Source organism: Nicotiana tomentosiformis, chromosome 3 (assembly GCF_000390325.3).
Source record: "Nicotiana tomentosiformis chromosome 3, ASM39032v3, whole genome shotgun sequence".
Lineage (NCBI taxonomy): Eukaryota > Viridiplantae > Streptophyta > Magnoliopsida > Solanales > Solanaceae > Nicotiana > Nicotiana tomentosiformis.
This window is the reverse complement of record NC_090814.1, coordinates 29,732,957-29,752,344: the sequence shown is the minus strand read 5'-3', so window position 1 is coordinate 29,752,344 and position 19,388 is coordinate 29,732,957. Positions and strand designations below refer to the sequence as shown.

The window sequence follows — 19,388 nt, the reverse complement described above, 5'->3', positions numbered from 1 at the left end:
GTTGTCAACTCTGCTATGGCTTGTCCATGATCATGAAGTTCCTTGTGAAGGTGGATAACATTAGGGTCACCCTGAGGAACGTTGGCCTGACTTTGCCAAGCTGAAGAGGTGTCCGCCATCTCATCTAATATTTCACATGCTTCTAATTATGGCGTATTCATAAAGTTACCCCCTGCGAGTTGGTTCACTATACACTGGTTAGTTGTGTTGATACCCCTATAGAAGGTCTGTTGGATCATAGCCTCGGTCATATCATTGTTCGGGCATTCTTTGACCATGGTGCGATATCATTCCCAAATCTCGTGCAATGGCTCATTGGGCTCTTGTTTGAAAGCTAAAAAGTCATCCCTTAGTGTAGCCATGTACCTCGGAGAGAAATATTTGTCAATGAACTTCTCGTCTAATTCATCCCAAGTGTGGATGGAATGATTGGGCAATCTCTCTAACCAGTCCAAAGCCTTTCTCTGTAGAGAAAAGGGAAACAGCCTTAACCGCAATGCATCCTCGATGACATTTGTTTTCTTGCTACCCCAACAAGTATCGACGAAACCCTTGAGATGCTTGTAGGCATTTTGGTGTGGAGCTCCGATGAAGAAACCCCGCTTCTCAAGCAGTGTAAGCATCACGTTGGTCGCCCTAATCTGGAGCGGAACTATTGCACTTGCATAGCTCTCATTCGGCAACACTCGATGCGCTTCTCTTGGTGGAGGCGGTCGGCCTTGCTTGTTTGCTTGAGGCTCAGGATGAACCTCATCCACTTGATCATCATCTACCTCCTCCCATAAAGGTAAATTTTTGAGGGGCTCGTTGTTAAGGGATATTTTCGTACCTAAAAGTGATTCACAAACAAAATTAATGACGAGGAAGGAAAGAAAAACAAAACACACAAATAGCTAGATATATAGCTAAGACAGTCTAACTCCCCAGCAACAGCGCCAAAAATTGATCGGTGCCAAACCTACACCACTATAGAGTAGCGAGGATGTTCGATGCAGTTTTACCCAACAAGGTTGGGATCGATTTCCATAGGGAGTTAATTGATTTGGAATTAGGTATTTATCTAAATCTAGATGCGCGTGTTGTTCCTAATTGCACTTCCAAACATGATGGAGTTAATTCTACTTCTGATTCTATTCTCTTGTATGCAATGATTAAAGCTAAGTACAATATTTTTGATGTTGGTTTTCATGTGTTTAAAAGGACTAGGGTAGTGACTTCTGCCTAGGTGGACATCTAACGGGTAATAAGAATCTAGGGCAAGCTTGATTAATTTGGGATCGTAATATAGCTATCACACCCAAGTACTCACTCTATACTTCTCGGTAGTTTGAGTAATTTTGTCCAATTTGGCTTTCTCAAGTCCAAATGGGTATTCATGCAATACAAGTGATATTAGCTCAAGTCGGGTATTACTATCTCTAGATTTAACCCTTTTATTAGGGCTATAAATTTCTTAAGTTCCTTGTTAGCCTAGTTTTTCTAGACTTAATCCATCTTTCTCAAAAAGAACCTAAGTCACAAAGGCATGAACCAGTGTTTGCAACCACTAATTCTACAATTCTAGCATGAACTAGGCTAAATATCACTAACCCATAAACAATCAAGCCCTAAAATTCAAGACCCATTAAATAACCCACACTAGGGCTTGGTCACAACCCTAGATATGGGTCTAGCTACTCATAATAATAGCATAAATCAAAGATAAAGAGAAGATAAAATCCATAATACTAAATTAAAAGATGAAAATCTAATGTTATAAGGTAAATCTTGTACAAAATTTCCCAAAAGGAAAAACCTAGCCGTCTCCCGTACTCAGCAAAAACATAACCTGCCCTAAAATTGACAAAAATATCTATTTATACTAAGCTGAAATTTTTGAACAAAAATACCCCTGCAGAAGTTTCGTTGCTGCATAATTCTGACCACGGCCGTGCACATGCTTTCTCGGCCGCATAATTCTGATCGTGGTCCGCGTTTATTCATATCTGGACCAGGGTTGAACCTTGTTTCGCGGACCACATAATTTTCACCGTGTCTGCGTTGATACTTTCGCTACCGCATAACTTTGACGTGGACCGCCCTTCTCATTTTTGCTTGAATTATGCACTCTCTGAACCTTAGCAACCGCGGTCCGCAAAATTCCCATTGCGGTCGTGCTGGTACTTTCGCGACCGTATCTTCTTGTCGCGGTCCACCTTCATGTTTGTGCCCAAAAACCATCTCTTTGATTCTTCATATCGCGGGCCTCAAAATAATGATCGCGTCCACATTGATACTTTCACGACCGCACATTTTTGTCGCGGTCCGCGTTCCACACCTCTTGGCCTAGTTTTGGTTTTTGTTCAAGTTTTGACTCCTTGATGAGTTGATTATGGCTCCTTTGGCTCATTTTGAACAATCCCTGCAAACAAGCATATTAAGTTAGTTTCCGGTAATACCTTCACGCATTTTTGGCCCAAAACAAAAGTAAAAGAGAGCAATTAATAGGCTAAAATCACTACTTATCAGTACCGCCCTCATATTGTGAACCCACGGCCTTCCGAATAAGGCGTTGTACCTCATGTCTCCTTTGATCATGTAGAACTTTGTCTCTTGGATTGTCCCGGCAGTGTTTACTGGTAGGGTTATCTCCCCTTTAGTGGTTTCGCATGCTTTGTTAAAGCCATTCAACACCTGGACCGCCGGCACTATTTTGTCCTGTAACCCTAACTGCTCTACGACCCTCAATCTGATGATGTTGGACGAGCTACCTGGATCAATCAACACACGTTTAACTCGAGATTTATTGATAAGTACGGATATCACCAGCGCATCATTGGCGTCCCTGTTCCTGAAATAGTTTTTGGCTCGATCACTCAGGAATTCTTGAAGGTGCCCGTTATTAAACAACCGGGCAACTTCTTCTCTCAATTGTCGGCAATCATCGGTCTTGTGGCTATGAGTGCCATGATACTTACACATCAAGTTAGGATCTCTTTGGGTAGGGTCGGACTGCAATGGTCGGGGCCACTTGGTTTCCTTGATGCGCCTGATGGATGATATGATACTGGCTGTATCAATGTTTAAGTAGTATTCTGAGAATCTTGGTGCTTCTCTACCCCCGAGCAGCCTGTCAAAACCATTCTTGCTCATCAGACCTCGGCTGTTGGGCCCTCGATTGCCTCTCTTTTCGTTCCTTGTAGGTTGAAGTCCGGACTCATTTCCCCTTCAGTCCGCGTTGTATGGTTGGTACCAATCTCGGACCGGTCTTGGCTCATGATCGACATCTCTCTTAGACCTGTTATCGGCCCTGATAAGGTAAGCAGATCCAGAAGGGGCTCCGAGTTGATCGTCCTTGACTATAATCTTCGACTGGTACCTATTGTGGATGTCGGCCCAAGTTACCGCTGGGTACTCTACCATGTTTTGTTTTAGCTGTTGTGAATACAAGGAGTTTCGGGGGTTAAGTCCTTGGGTAGACGCCTGAACAGCCCAATCATCTGCGACTGGAGGTAGGTCCATCCATTCCATCTGGAACCTCGACACAAATTCCCTGAGCATCTCATTGTCTCTTTGTTTAACCTTGAAAAGGTCCGACTTTTTGGTCTCGACCTTGATGGCCCCGGCATGGGCCTTCACGAAAGCATCTGCAAGCATAGCAAACGAGTCAATGGAATTTGGGGGTAAGTTGTGATACCATATCATTACTCTTTTGGACAAAGTTTCCCCAAACACTTTTAGTAACACAGACTCGATTTCATCATCTTCCAATCATTTCCTTGGATCGCGCATGTATAAGAGGTTACATGCTCATTCGGATCCGTGGTCCCATTATATTTTGGTATTGGCTTCGGTACCGCGCTTGGAGGGAAGGGCTTCTGGATAAACTTCATGGAATTCGACCCTTTCAATATCGGGGGTGCTCCCAGGATTTGATCACCCTGGAATTGTATGTTTCCACCTTCAATTTTCTTTTCACCTGATTCCACCCACTTCGTTAATGCTTCAAGCATTTTCATTATTTCGGGATCAGTTGGGAGGTTGACATCGATGGACACATGTGAGTTAGCATCGACCGGATCGGCAACTGGGACCCCGTTGGGGTCAGCAGGAGGTACCTCGTTGCTAGGCACCAGATTGTTATTTTCGCCATGATGGCCAGACTCAGCGTCAACGTTCAAGTGGGCAGATTGAGAGTTTGACATTATTAAATTGACTTGAAATTGAGACTTTAAAGAACAAGTATAAAATAGAGTGTGTTATGGAGATTTGTATCAAATCACCACTATTATCCTTAGCCCTACGATGGGCGCCAAACTGTTTACCCTTAAAATTGATAACAATTGAATTTATACGCGATTTTAAGGATACGTGGATTGATTCAACACAAATAATCAAGAATATTAGATAAACGAGTTAAAGATTAAATGAATGATCAAACCAATTGTAATGTTACGGCCCGACTCAAATTTAGGTTGAAGTTTTGCCCTCGATCGGGCTCTTGGTTCGATGTCAACCGTGAATAAAGAACAACAGTAAAGTAAGAACTTTGCTATAGCTGGAAAGCAGAAAAATGAATATGTATTGCCTTGGTATGCATGTTACAATGTGTCCTATCAAAGAAAAAACTTTTCCTTTATATAGTAGGAGAGTTTTACCCCTAGTATAAGTAAGGTAAAAATCTTCCTCTCTTGTTAATTACTGATATGTAACCGTCATCGAACGAGATCCGCGCTATGATATTCGGTTTGTTGCGGATATCACGGCCCTCTATCGGTCGCCCTCAACCGTTCACTACACTTTTTGAAGTCTCAGAACTTGTCCCGAGTCTGGGGTGCGTCATTTTATCAGGTCCGATGGCGGGCCTCGATACAAAGAGTTTCCAACTTCGATTTCAATCTCATATATTCATGCTCTTACTTCGTTTGATCCACCGGGATATTGGGGTGTGCGTTATATTATCCCCAATTTCGCCCGTATATAATGTCAAAGTTCTATGGCAAATTACTTGGCCAAACTATGCAGATATTTATTACAGTCTACATCGCCATGACCAATTCAATGTTATTAATATATTCAATTTAAAGTAGTTTGCTGTGCTTGAGCAGCACGATCACTAGTTTAGGCAAGAGGCACAATGCAAGGATCTGTTTTGCAGTTGATCTTAATTTTAAGTAAAGCAAAAGTAAAAACACTCCCACTTTCCAGTAGGCTCCCCACGCGGGTAAAGAAACTAAATACTGTACACAAGAAGAAGAGAAGTTTTGAGAGCACACGTTAAGCTAAATTCAGGATTGGATTATATTAGCCTTATAATGACAATGATTTCTTGCTAGAAACACAATAACTTTATTCTGAACTAATTATCAATAAAAAAGTGTGTTTCTTAATTAAATAATATTGGTATTTGGTAAGTTCTTACATTATTGCACCACCCCCGGTTTATATGTTTATAGTCTTATTTAAAACCTAGATTAAGCAAACATTGAAGACCTCTATGTAACTTGTCCGTGAGTTAGATCACATTAGCGTTTGAATGCTCAATTTCGGTGGTTTATTGGTTATTTTAGATTTATTTTTATATTTTAGTCTCTGAAAATGGAACATAATTTCACCTTGACATCCAATTATGGAAAGTATGGATGAGATCCATAATTGGAAAAAAGACCGTACATGTTTATGGACTAAACGATAGTGTGAAAGGAATAAGCTTGAATCATGTGATACCACACTCCGCGTAAACTTTCCCATCAACCAATTCCCTATTTCAAGGTCATGTGTGATAAGCGGGCTGAGGGATCAATGGTTCATCTAATGAGCCCATCTCTCTGGCTTATTTTTGTTAGTTTGTTAAGTACCTGTCTAGCATAATAACTTAGAGACGGCAAAATTGAATTCATTTTCTTCAAAACATTGGATATGTTAATAGTAAAAAGGAGCTCTTTCTGTCTCAAATTTGAATAATATCTTTTACTTAAAATGGTTATTTTGATCATTCATCAAAGGATACCCTTGATTTCGAGTTAAACCAATTGAGACAATATTCCTCATTTTCAGTTGTGTTTGGGCAATGTTACTCGAAGATACTTGATACTTTAGAATTACAATTGACCATCATAGAGCCAATGTGGTCAAAGTTTCCAACTCCCTACACTTCTGAAAATTTCCAAACAGGATAAAGATCTTCGAACTAGTGGTTGGAAAACAACAAACTTCAGTGACTATGCTGAGAAAAAGGAAAGCACATCATCTACTTTGAAGATTGAATTCCCCACAAAACCAAGAACTTTGAAGCTTTTAAAATGAAGGAATAAGAGTATTAATTGACTTGGAGAAAGGAGGTCTGCAGATCATGGTCGCTTGTTCAAAAGCATAAGCGATCTCAATCAGCTTTGGTTCACTTCCTTTCACCCCTCCAAAGCATATACCAAAAGGCATACCATTAGTACTATTATAACCAGCAGGAACTATTATTGCTGGATATCCTCCAATAGCCAAAACTGTGGAAACACCTGAACCTATGTTCACTAAGGCATCCAGTTCATTCTCTATCATCAGTTTCTCAAATCCATCTTCTGAAAGTTTCTCCATCATCGCCATTGCCTTCCTCTCTTTCTCTCCAATCCCTTTTGTTGCTTCTGCTGCTATGAAAATTTCTTGACCAAAGCTTTTACTTCCTTCCTGTATTTATATTTGCAACAACCAAATAGTTTAAGAGTTCAAATTCTGTGCCAACTCTTTATAGTATATATCTAATATGGTAACTTTAAAAATAGGATAATAATTTGTTATAGTCGGTTAAATTTTACAGTCAGTGTATACAATGTAAATCCATAGTTTTAGCGAAAGAGATATAGCTTGCAAAGGAAAACTTCTATAACTAACCATGTCAAAAGCACATGATTGGAGAAAGGACATACCAATTTTGGGTTATTCTGGTTGAAGGCTATTATCTCAGCGAGTGATCTAACTGGGAGTGTGACTAGCTCTGCTAGATAATTGTTGAGTGAGAGCTTGAACTCTGCTAGTAATGCCACTTCCGCACCACTTTGATTGGGGTCTAAAACCACATCAATATTTGGAATTTCAAGATTATCCAATACAACTGCACCTCTTTGCCTGAACTTATCTAGAAAAGAAAAAAAAAAGTTAAATGTGTTACTAAGAGTATAAATCTTGCATAGAAAGGCAAAAAATGATGAAATGTTAAATTACTAAACTATAATGCTCATACTTTTACCTTAGTGTCTGCAAATGACCAGTCAATATCGCATCAGCTTGATACACATCGGAAGGGGCAGAAAAGGATGTCTTACCACACCCAATCTCTTTCCCTTAAGGCCATCTTCATTGAGAAATTGTTTATAACCACCGGCTGGAATGAACTTTGCTGCTGCCCTTGTTGCTTCAAGGTCTCTTATATCGAAGCCAACAATGGAATCAAGAACATATACAGCATCTGAAACCGTTCTGCATATGGGCCTGCAAATTTGATCATCAGCAACATAATATAATCCTTTTGCCTATGCTGCTTACACTAAGTTTAGATAAACTAAATAAGCAATTGGGCATATCATACATAGACTTTCAAATGTAGTAGCTTTAGGCGCAACACCACACAATAGCGGAAGGTGCTAAAAGTGGATGAGGTAAGCCTTGAATCACATAAAGAAAAGATTTCTTAATAGAGATTATACAATCTCTCAAAATCAACATACATTATAGCTAAACAGTGAACGAAATGGAAGCAATGATACAATAGGATTAAGGCATTATTATTGTTATTACACTTGCACATTAGATCCAGAGTTTCTTCAGAATACTTGTCTACTAGCACAAGTGTGAGATTTAGGAAACATCTAGTTTTTGAAAACATCTAAGTTGTAAATATATTTAGTAGTCGAATGAAAATGGATACAAATGAGAATTCATATAACTGCTCCAACTAGTCTCGGATTGACGCTTAGTTGGTCGTTGATAGAATGAAGCAATTCTAATTTGACAATAGCATACAGAGATTACCCAATTGTGTCCTGTCGAGGAGAGAGGGGAATGACACCAACACGGCTAGTGAGTCCAACGGTGGGTTTGAGGCCTACAACAGCATTGTATTTAGCAGGGAAGATAATTGAGCCGTCAGTCTCAGTTCCTAATGACACAGCCACCATGTTAGCTGCTATAGATATTGCAGATCCACTGCTTGAACCACATGGACTTCCTCCTTCCACATACGGGTTCTGCATTTTCCACAAGGACCACAACAGTAAAATTTCTGACAGTATTTCGTCAAACAAACAATACTATAATTTAGTACTACCTCCGTTCCAGTTTATGTGAACATATTTATTTTTTGGTCCGTTCCAAAAAGAATTACCCCTTTCTAAATTTGAAAACTATTTTGCTTAAACGTACAATTCTACCCTAAATGAGAAGTTTTTATAACCACACAAATATTTTGGGCCCCTTTTTGAATTGTTTAGTACCACAAATTCCAAAAAATTTTATTTTTTCTTAAACTCCGTGTCCAGTCAAACAGGTTCACATAAATTGAAACGGAGGGAGTAAGATATAGCTGATCCCAACATGTTGAGTCATACATTTTAATGGGGCTTTTACAAACTAATTGATGAGTATTAACAAATTATCCAGTATTACCTCTTTATTTTCCTTGATTGGAACCTACCTGAAAAATTCAAAAGTAGTCGTCCTTACGAAGGAAGAGAGAAAGAAAGTAATACTACTTCTATTCTCCCAATTATGTGGCAGCGTTTGACTAGGTGGGAGTATAAAAGTTAGTCATAGACATTTGTGTGTTGTAGTCATTGTTGGAATTTTAAGCTTGTGTAGCTTAAAATGGAGGAAAAAATGAAATATTTGAGTTTCCCTTGACAAAGGGACATTGTCCCATATCGGAGGAAGAAAAGGTTTTTGATGAGTATATATATAATTGCTCTTCTTCTAGCTCTTAAAGAGTTAAGAAAAAGGCAAGCCTCGCGCCGCCGTCGTCGCTCGGCTTCGACTTCGGCTTCGGCTTCGGTTAACGAAAAATTCAATCCGGAATAACCCATGACCCGCGACCCGATTCGGTCAGGCCCGTTTTCTTTCCCGGATTATTTTAAATATATTTTTCCCGCAATATTTCAAACAACCCTTTTCCAACAGCCATGGCTGTTTCTGAAAGGTTACAAACCTTTTCAGAAACAATGCCAGCAACTCTATAAATAGAGTTTGAATCCCAGAATCTTTACTTACGAAATTTTTTGAGTTTCTTCTTCTTCTTCTTCACAATAAATTCCAGTGTGTTTTACAGCCTTCGAGTGGCTCGCTGTTCACCTGCGTTTTGGTACCAACACTCCGATGAGTTAAATTGTTCTATCCTGGGAGGATATATTCCAGCACCTCGGGTACTTGAGGGGAATAATTTTCTTAAGGACACACTGTGTATTCAGTGGGCTCGATTTATTCCTATACTGTTTTTTGTTTTTCAGAATCTATTTCGTTAAACAAGTATTACTAACTTTCTGTTTTATTTTTTCAGAAAGTTTAATTTTTTATTACAGCAATACAGAATTATAACAGTCATATCATTAACGGAATAGAAAGTTTAAAGTTAAATTATTTTTAAATATGGAAATACAATAACAACAACAAATTCAATAAAATCTCACTAAGTGGTTCTGGAAGGGTAACGTGTATTTGTGAATAAGAAAGTATGATATTATTCTAAGGACGGACTGAAAAGGATAGGAATAGTATGGCACATAAATTGGAATGGAGTGAGCAGACGACAATATGTGGAAGGAAAAGCAAGTATGCTCCGAGAACTCACCACACCTTGGCCACCTGTAGCAGACCATCCATCAGGAATACTGAAAGATCGAAAATGGTACCATTCACTCATACTAGCCTTTCCCAAAATCAAAGCACCATCATTCCTTAGCCTCTCCACAACTGTAGCATCTCTACGCACCTCTGAACCTAGCAACGCGTAAGACCCCGCAGTAGTATTAAGTTTATCCTTTGTTGCTATGCTATCTTTGACCAGAACAGGAATACCGTGTAAACTGCTCATTTTCTTCTTAATTATCTCCCTTTGTTTATCAGCTTCATCGGCTTGTTTTCGCACGTCCGGATTCACTTCGATAACTCCACGAAGAACAAGATTAAGGGTCTCAATTTTATGCAAGTACAAGTCAACGAGTTTTCTTGATGTGAGCTTGTTTTGGGCAAAGGCCAATTGTATGTCTTTGATTGTAGCTTCTTCAATATTGAAATGGTACTCCTGCTCGCAATTTCCATTTGTGTTATTGAAACTGTATACGGATAAAATCGATTAGTCCGTAGTACGAACTGGTCGAGATGATAATACTTTGATTGAGGAGCGTCTTCGTAATATCAGGTTGAAATCCGAAGTCAGGTCATCAAGATTCGAGTTCTAGGACCGATCAATGTCAAGCTCGATATCATTATCGAGCTCGAATCCAAATCGAACTATGAGGCGAAGCAAAATTATCGAGCTTAAGATTCATAGACTGACCGGCACCGATCCCGAATCAATACCGGACTTCGAGTCAGAATCGAGCTCGAGTCAAGATCGAGAGCTCGAGTCAATGCCGAGCTCGCGCCAATATCGAACTCACAGACAAGAGCCGTTGCAACCGCACTAGGGGAGAGAATCCTGGCGGGAATTAGGAAAAAGTTAATTCATCATGAGTTCCTCACTATGTTTTTTTTATTATATCTAAATCAAGATCCCTCCACTATAAAAGGGATGATTGTTGTTTCTGTAAAGCATCAAGACATTTATACATTGTAACAAGAACTCTATTTCTCATATTGAAAGATTAACCCTTTGAGCTCTATTACTTCATCATATTTTGCTCATTCATTTTCCTCCTTCCAACTGTTTTTATCTGTCATTCTTTATAGTCAAGGTTGTATATTTCTATTCCTTTCGACAATTTGTGTCAAATTATACCACATACCCTTAGAACTACATACAAATTCAACTCTATCCGATTTTCCAGGTAAACAGTTTGGCGCCCACCGTGGGGCTAAGGATAATAGTGGTTATTTGATACAAATCTGCAACACACACCAGTTTACGCTTGTCTTTTGAAAGTGTCTTTGACTTCGGATTAGCAATGACAAACCCTCGATTAATGGCTTTACCTATCGACAACGAAGTCGACCTTCAAGATGAAATCAACAACTTGACGCCTAAGGCCGGAAGGCCGCTTATCGATGTCGTGGAAGCTCGAGTCAAAGTACCTGAAGCTCGGGTCCAAGTACCACTAGACATTAATTCGCATGTGGCCCTTGAGGCAAACCAACATTCTAAACCTGAAAATAGAGTTCATGGTGGTACTGATCTGCAGCTCGAGACACCCATAAAGTTGAGGAAAACGCAGTCAGCTTGCGTATGATTTTTTAAATGCTGCAAGCCCAACAGGTAGCAATAGCTTAGTTGCAGAGCCAAACCCAGGTACCGAGCAGGCCGGAGCCCAGTCCACCTCGAGAAATTGCACACAGAACGGAGCCAGCTATAGTAAGATCAAATGAGCAAGAATCGGGGACTACTCCTGAAATTTCTAAGATACCCGAGGAGCTCACAAAGCGGATCGAAGCAAACGATAAAAAAGTAGAAACATATAACTCCAGGGTCGATCATATCCCGTGGGCACAACCAATGATAAAAGGGTTGGATTCCAAAAAAATTATGCAAAAGCCTTTTCCCTCGAGTGCAGCCCCAAAAGCAATCCCCAAAAAATTCCGTATGCCCGAGATTCCTAAATATAACGGAACGATCGACCTCAATGAACACGTCACCTCTTACACATGTACCATCTAAGGTAACGATTTAGAAGATGATGAAATCGAATCTGTGTTGTTGAAAAAATTCGGAGAGACCCTTTCAAAGGGAGCAATGATTTGGTATCACAACCTGCAACCGAATTCCATCAACTCCTTTGCCATGTTAGCAGATTCTTTCGTAAAGGCACACGCCAGTACCATAAAAGTTACAACAAGGAAATCGGACCTTTTCAAATTTAAACAAAGGGATAATGAAATGTTGAGGGAGTTCGTGTCCCGATTTCAAATGGAACGCATGGAATTGCCACCGGTCACAGATGATTGGGCCGTTCAAGCTTTCACCCAAGGGTTGAACAAGCGAAGTTCGATAGCATCACGTCGGCTAAAATAGAATTTGATCGAGTATCCAACCACAACTTGGGCACATGTGCACAATTGATATCAGAATTTGACGACCAATTAGGAGCTCCTTCTGGATCAGTACATCCAAACAGGTCGGTTATTAAAAACTAGGGGGACATCGATAGAGAGCCAAGGTCGAACAGGGACCGATATCAACCATACATCGCAGATCGAAGGAACAATGGTTCGGGACGCAATTCCGCCCGAAACAATCGAAGAAGTGATCGAGGACAGAATGCTTGGGGACTTATGAGCAAATGTGGTTTTGACAAATATGTTGATCCAATAGAGGCACCTCGGTTATCGGAATATAACTTTAGCATCGATGCATCGGGCATTGTATTGGCAATCGGAAGGATCAAAGATACTAGGTGGTCCAAACCCATGCAAATCGATCCTTCCCAAAGAAACCCAAATTCAATGTGCAAATATCATGGCACACATGGCCACAAGACCGAGGATTGAAGGAAATTAAGGGAGGAGGTAGCCCGTCTATTCAATGAGGGCCACCTTCGAGAGTTCCTCAGTGATCGAGCCAAGAATCATTTCAGAGAGAGAGACGCCAACAGAAAAAATAAACAAGAGGAACCCCAACATATCATTCATATGATCGTCGGTGGTGTCGACACTCCACAGAGACCCATACTCAAACGCACAAAGATACCGATCACTAGAGAAAAACTAACCCGAGATTACGTGCCCGAAGGCACTTTATCATTCAACAACGAAGAAGCCGAAGGCATTTCTCAGCCCCATAATGACGCTCTGGTAATTTCTATCTTGTTAAATAAAGTTCAAGTTAAGCGTGTTTTAGTGGATTCAGGTAGCTCTGCGAATATCATCCGATCGAGGGTCGTGGAGCAGCTCGGTCTGCAAAATCAAGTCGTGCCCGCAACTCGGGTCTTAAACGGCTTAAATATGGCCAGTGAAACAACTAAAGGGGAGATTATTCTAACGGTGAATGTAGCTGGGACCATCCAAAATACCAAATTACACATAATCGAGGGCGACATGAGGTACAATGCCCTACTCAGAAGGCCTTGGATCCACAATATGAGGGCGGTACCTTCGACTCTCCACCAAGTAATGAAATTTCCGATGTCGGACGATATAAAAACAGTGTGCGGGGTCGACGAGATAACGCTGATATCGACACTATCAACCTCGAAAAGGTCAAGCATCAAAGGTAAACGAGAAGTTAAATAGCAATCACAGCCGCCAGCCTCGACCGAATCGGGGAAGCAAGAAATAGAAGAAGAGGAGAAGGATTTTCTGACCCCTCAAACTTTTATCATCTCCGAAGATTCCGATGCCACCAAATCAACGATCGAAGAGCTGGAACAGGTTATATTGATCGAGCATCTACCCGAGAGAAAGGTATACCTGGGAACGGGATTGACCCCCGAACACAGGAAAAAACTTATTCAATTTTTTATCGATAACATAGATTGTTTTGCTTGGTCCCATTTAGACATGACATGGATCCCACCGTCAATAACAACGCACTGGCTGAGCCTGGACCCTAGGTTCAAACCGGTGAAATAAAAAAGAAGAACTCAGTCCGAGGTAAAGCACGCATTCGTAAAGGGCAATGTAACTAAACTTCTCAAATTAGGGTCGATTCGGGAAGTAAAATATCCCGAATGGTTAGCCAATGTATTCGTAGTCCCTAAAAAAGGGAACAAACTCAAAATGTGTGTAGATTATAAGGATTTAAACAAGGCGTGCCCCAAAGATTCTTTTCCACTGCCTAATATCGATCGCATGATCGATGCTACGACCGGCCATGAGATCCTTACTTTTCCCGATGCCTATTCCGGGTACAATCAGATTCAAATGAACCTGGAGGACCGAGAAAAGACTTCATTTATCACCAAGTATGGAACACATTGTTATAATGTAATGCCCTTCGGGCTAAAAAATGCATGAGCTACTTACCAACGCCTAGTAAATAAAATGTTCGAAGAACAAATAGGTAAGTCAATGGAAGTTTATATTGATGGCATGCTAGTTAAGTCCCTGCGCGCCTACCATTTGACTCATTTGCAGGAGACGTTCGAGATTTTAAAGAAATACAACATGAAGCTCAACCCCGAGAAATGTGCTTTCGGGGTTGGTTCTGGCAAGTTCCTTGGCTTCATGGTATCGAATCGGGGAATCGAGTTCAATCCTGATAAAATCAAGGCCATCGAAGACATCACTGTTGTGGATAGTGTAAAAGCCGAGCAGAAGCTAACCGGACGGATAGCCGCCTTAGGCCGATTCATTTCGAGGTCGTCGGATCGAAGCCACAGATTCTTCTCTCTACTCAAAAAGATGAACGATTTCGCCTGGACCCCGGAATGCCAACAGGCATTAGAAGAATTGAAGCGATACTTGTCGAGCCCACAACTGCTTCACACACCGAAGGCAGATGAGAAACTTTACTTATACTTGGCGATATCAGAAATCACGGTAAGTGGCGTCCTAGTTCGAGAAGAGGAAGGTACGCAATTTCCTACTTATTATGTAAGTCGAACCTTAGGAGAAGCAGAAACTAGATATCCACACTTAGTGAAATTGGCACTTGCATTGATAAGCGCCTCTAGAAAGTGAAGACCATACTTTCAATGTCACCCCATATGCGTGTTAACCACTTACCCACTTCGTAATATTTTGCACAAGCCCGAAGTTGAAAAAGAACTCTTGATAAAATCAGGCACATCATCGGGGGTTTGGACCCTCTTCACATATGGTGCTTCGAATGTGAAGGGGTCCGGGCTTGGCATCGTTTTGAAACCCCCCACGGGTGGCACTATTAGGCAATCTATCAAAACTTCTAGGTTGACTAACAATGAGGCCGAGTACGAGGCCATGATTGCAGGTCTCGAGCTAGCTAAAAGCTTGGGAGCATAAGTCATTGAAGCCAAATGTGACTCTTTACTAGTGGTGAACCAAGTAAACAAAACCTTCAAAGTTCGAGAAGATAGAATGCAAAGGTATTTGGACAAATTACAAGTAAATTTGCACTGTTTCAAGGAATAGACGTTACAACATGTGCCTCGAGAACAAAACAGTGAAGCCGATGCACTCGCAAATTTAGGGTCATCAGTCGAGGAAGATGAGATCGACTCGGGGACTGTCGTTCAACTCTCGGGATCCGAAATCGAGGAAGGTCATGCCGAGATAAATTCTACAAGCTTAACTTGGGATTAGAGGAATAATTATATTGAATACTTGAAGAACGGAAAACTCCCATCGAACCCTAAAGAATCGAAGGGCCTACGAACCAAAGCTGCTTGATTCACGTTGGCTGAAGATGGAACATTATACAGAAGGATATTCGATATACCATTGGCAGTATGCTTAGGACCAGGAGACACCGATTATGTTTTACGAGAGGTCCATGAAGGCACTTGTGGAAACCACTCCGGCGCCGAACCACTGATTCACAAAATCATCAGAGCAGGATACTACTGGGATAGCATGGAAAAGGACACTAAGGAGTTTGTTCGAAAATGTGATAAATGTCAAAGGTTGGCACCGATGATCCATCAACCCGGAGAACAACTTCATTCAGTCATGTACCCATGACCATTCATGAAATGGGGGATGGATATCGTCGGCCCTCTACCATCGGCCCCAGATAAAGCTAAGTTCATTTTGTTTATGACTGACTATTTCTCTAAATGGGTTGAAGCACAGGCATTCGAGAAAGTGAGAGAAAAAGAGGTTATAGACTTCATCTGGGATCACATCGTGTGTCGATTTGGGATACCCGCAGAAATAGTATGCGACAATGGTATGTAATTTATCGGCAGTAAAGTGACAAAATTTCCCGAAGACCATAAAATAAAAAGGATATTGTCAACACTGTATCACCCCAGTGGGAACGAACAAGCCGAATCGACAAACAAGACTATCATCCAAAACCTGAAGAAAAGGTTGAACGAAGCTAAAGGGAAATGGAGAGAAATTCTGCCCGAAATCCTTTGGGCATATCGAACAACATCGAAGTCCAGTACGGGGGCAACTCCGTTTTCTTTAGTGTATGACTCTAAAGCATTAATTCTAGTCGGAGAACCCAGCGCAAGGTTTCGACATACATTGGAGAAATCAAACCACAAGGCTATGAATATTAGCCTCGAATTATTAGATGAAAAACGAGAAGCGACACTTGTTCCAATGGCTGCGCAAAAGCAACGAATCGAAAGGTACTACAATAGATGAACCAACCTCCGCCACTTCAGGATCGGGAACTTAGTCCTAAGGAAGGTCACCACCAACACTCGAGATCCTAATGAAGGGAAGCTCGGCCCGAAATGGGAAGGACCCTATCAAGTCCTCGATACAGTCGGAAAAGGGTCTTATAAACTCGGAACGATAGATGGCGAACCATTATCAAATAACTGGAACATATCACTTCTCAAACGATATTATTGTTAAGGTATGATTTTCTCCCTTCTTTCATCCATATGTATTCGACGCTAACTCATTGCAGGAGTTCGACCAAAGACATCGAGACCTCAGGTTTTAAAGTACGCATTGCACTCTTTTTCTCTTAGATCGTTTTTTTATCCCAACGGGGTTTTTCCGATGAGGTTTTTTAACGAGACAACAACTATGTGCTACCTGAGGACAATTCAATAGTATCCAAGGCTTCTTTACAATCAACCTCGAATACCCGCTTTACCATCGAATAAATAGAGTTTGATACAAGAAAGTTATTTCATATCAAATTCATGTCAAATAGGGTCTCGATAGGGAAAAGTGTAAGGGCCAAATGGTCAAAACGAACCAGCATACGGGTCTTTTCCAAAAATAAAGGATTGCTAAGTGGTTCGTATGCCTACTTGATGAAAGGGAACGAACAACCCTTCATTTCCAGGTTTATGGATTGGATTCAGTCAGCCTCACGACATTGCTCGCATAGTTTTGCTCGAGCACTGGCGCAAAATACGAACATATGTATAATGACTTCTTTACCGATATTTTGAAAATTTCATTCTGCTTCATGATTCAAACAGGCTTAAGGGTCGACCACTACCGAAAGAGTTTTTGAAAAACTTACACCATAAAAGCCTACGGGCTACAATACTTCGAGTTCGAACAATCACTCACTCGACTATTTAGCCTAAAGGCTATCTTACTTCGAGTTCGAGCAATTACTCACTCGACCATAAAGCCTATGGGCTACAATACTTCAAGTTTGAGCAATCACTCACTCGACTATTAAGCCTAAGGGCTATCTTACTTCGAGTTCGAGCAATCACTCACTAGATGGGCTACAATCTTCGAGTTCGAGTTCGAGCAATCACTCACTCGACTATTAAGCCTAAGGGATATCTTACTTCGAGTTCGAGCAACCACTCACTCGACCATAAATCCTACGGGCTACAATACTTTGAGTTTTAACAATCACTCACTCGACTATTAAGACTAAGGCTATCTTACATCAAGTTCGAGCAATCACTCACTTGACCATAAAATCCTACGGGCTACAATACTTCGAGTTTGAGCAATCACTCACTCTGCAGCAAAGAGGTCCATATTTTTTTTCAATTTCAAGGACTCCGCCTTTATCATATCGACCTCCTCACGGAGTTTCCCGATCATCTCAAGCTTTTGCTGCAAATGTGAGACCGAAAAATTAGCCATCGTTCCAATATCGAGCCCATAGGCTTTTAATAGTATCATTACCTTCTCGGTCAGATCGATCTGACCTTGGTGAGCCTTGGCCAACTCAGCTCGGAGGTCCTTAATTTCCTCTCCCCTTTGCTCTAAGAGGAGTTTAAGGGTGTTCCTCTCCTCTGTGACCCGTTGGAGGTCGGCCTCGCATCGATGCAGCTCGACACGAGACCGAGAACATGCTTCTCGATGAACTGTTGCGACTTATAAATAAAGAAGAAATGAAGTTAGAAAAGAAAAACAAACATAAAGATAATGCCAACAAAGTAAGTTAAATCTTACCCAATTCAAAGCCTGTTGCACTCCGTGGAAAATATCCGTTGCATCACTAGTGTCGTCAACATCGTCGACACCAGTAAACAGATCACGAAAAAGGTCCTCTCCCTTATGAGATTCATCCACCTCGAGGGCCCCCAAAGCTTGGGCTTCCCAAATTGTGTCATGCCCCGAACCTGGGGTGGGGGGGCGAGACCGGCACCCGGTGCCTCATCTATCCTTGCGTTCCAACTTGCGACTAAGGGACTATGAACATATAATGTCATACTTTGGCCATGGGCCACATTGCAAGACAATTTGCAAAGCAAAAATCAAACTGAACGGAAACTAACGCTGACTAAACAGCAATATAAAGCTGGGCCAACAAGGCCATCATAATTACTATAAATGATAAACCAACCAAATATACATACAAGGCCTACAAGCCCAACATACTACACTAACTGACAGGATATATCTATAAGCCTCTACTGATGGATGTACTGTGATCGGAACAGGGGCCCGACCTACCCATAACATATATATATATATATATATATATATATATATATACATATACATATATACACAAGATGTACATAAAACTCTAGACCCGGCAACTCCGAAGAACGTGGAGCTTACCGATCAAGCTGAACTAGGGCAACACCTACTGAGGAGGTCTACCCATCCGTCTATCGAACCTGCATGCATGAGATGCAGCGTCCCCGGCAAAAAGGGACGTCAGTACGAAATAATGTACCGCGTATGTAAGGCAACAGAATAAATGAAAGCTGAAACTAAACTGATAATATTATAACTGAAAGCAACTGGGAGTCAAAGATAATCTGGAGATATGCTTTCCTGCTGATACTAACTCAACTCTCTCAATATAGTAAGTAAAATAGATGTCCGGCCTTATAAGGCTTGGTATATATATAACTGCTATGCCGTAGTAGGCTCGCTCATAGGTGCTCGGCCATACTAGGCTATATATCTCGGCCAACTGGGCTCGCTCATAGGCGCTCGGCCACAGTAGGCTCGGTATATAACTTACCATCTAATTAGAGGTTGCCCAATAGGGGCCTGCCCATCGATTATAGCTCAATGGTAATGAAAATACTATAATACTGTATATATGGGCTTTCTGCTCTCTTGACTGGAAGAAGACAATACTCAATTAAATATGAAATCCCGATAAGGAGAATACTGTAATTTATGAGACTAGGATAATGTATATAAATTCGGGAGTATGAACTTCTCTTTATGCCTCG

General features: G+C 41.1%; 1 protein-coding gene across 1 annotated transcript; it reads right to left on the bottom strand.

Annotated features, from left to right (window-relative positions):
• Window positions 1–5,995: 5,995 nt before the first annotated feature.
• LOC104120691 (probable amidase At4g34880) lies at window positions 5,996–10,300 on the bottom strand (the record flags this gene model as incomplete). Its single annotated transcript, XM_070198152.1, has 6 exons — window positions 5,996–6,660; window positions 6,900–7,098; window positions 7,220–7,250; window positions 7,283–7,461; window positions 8,002–8,216; window positions 9,809–10,300. Coding segments are annotated over 6 exons (1,500 nt in total), but the record flags the coding sequence as incomplete, so codon positions are not given.
• Window positions 10,301–19,388: the final 9,088 nt, after the last annotated feature.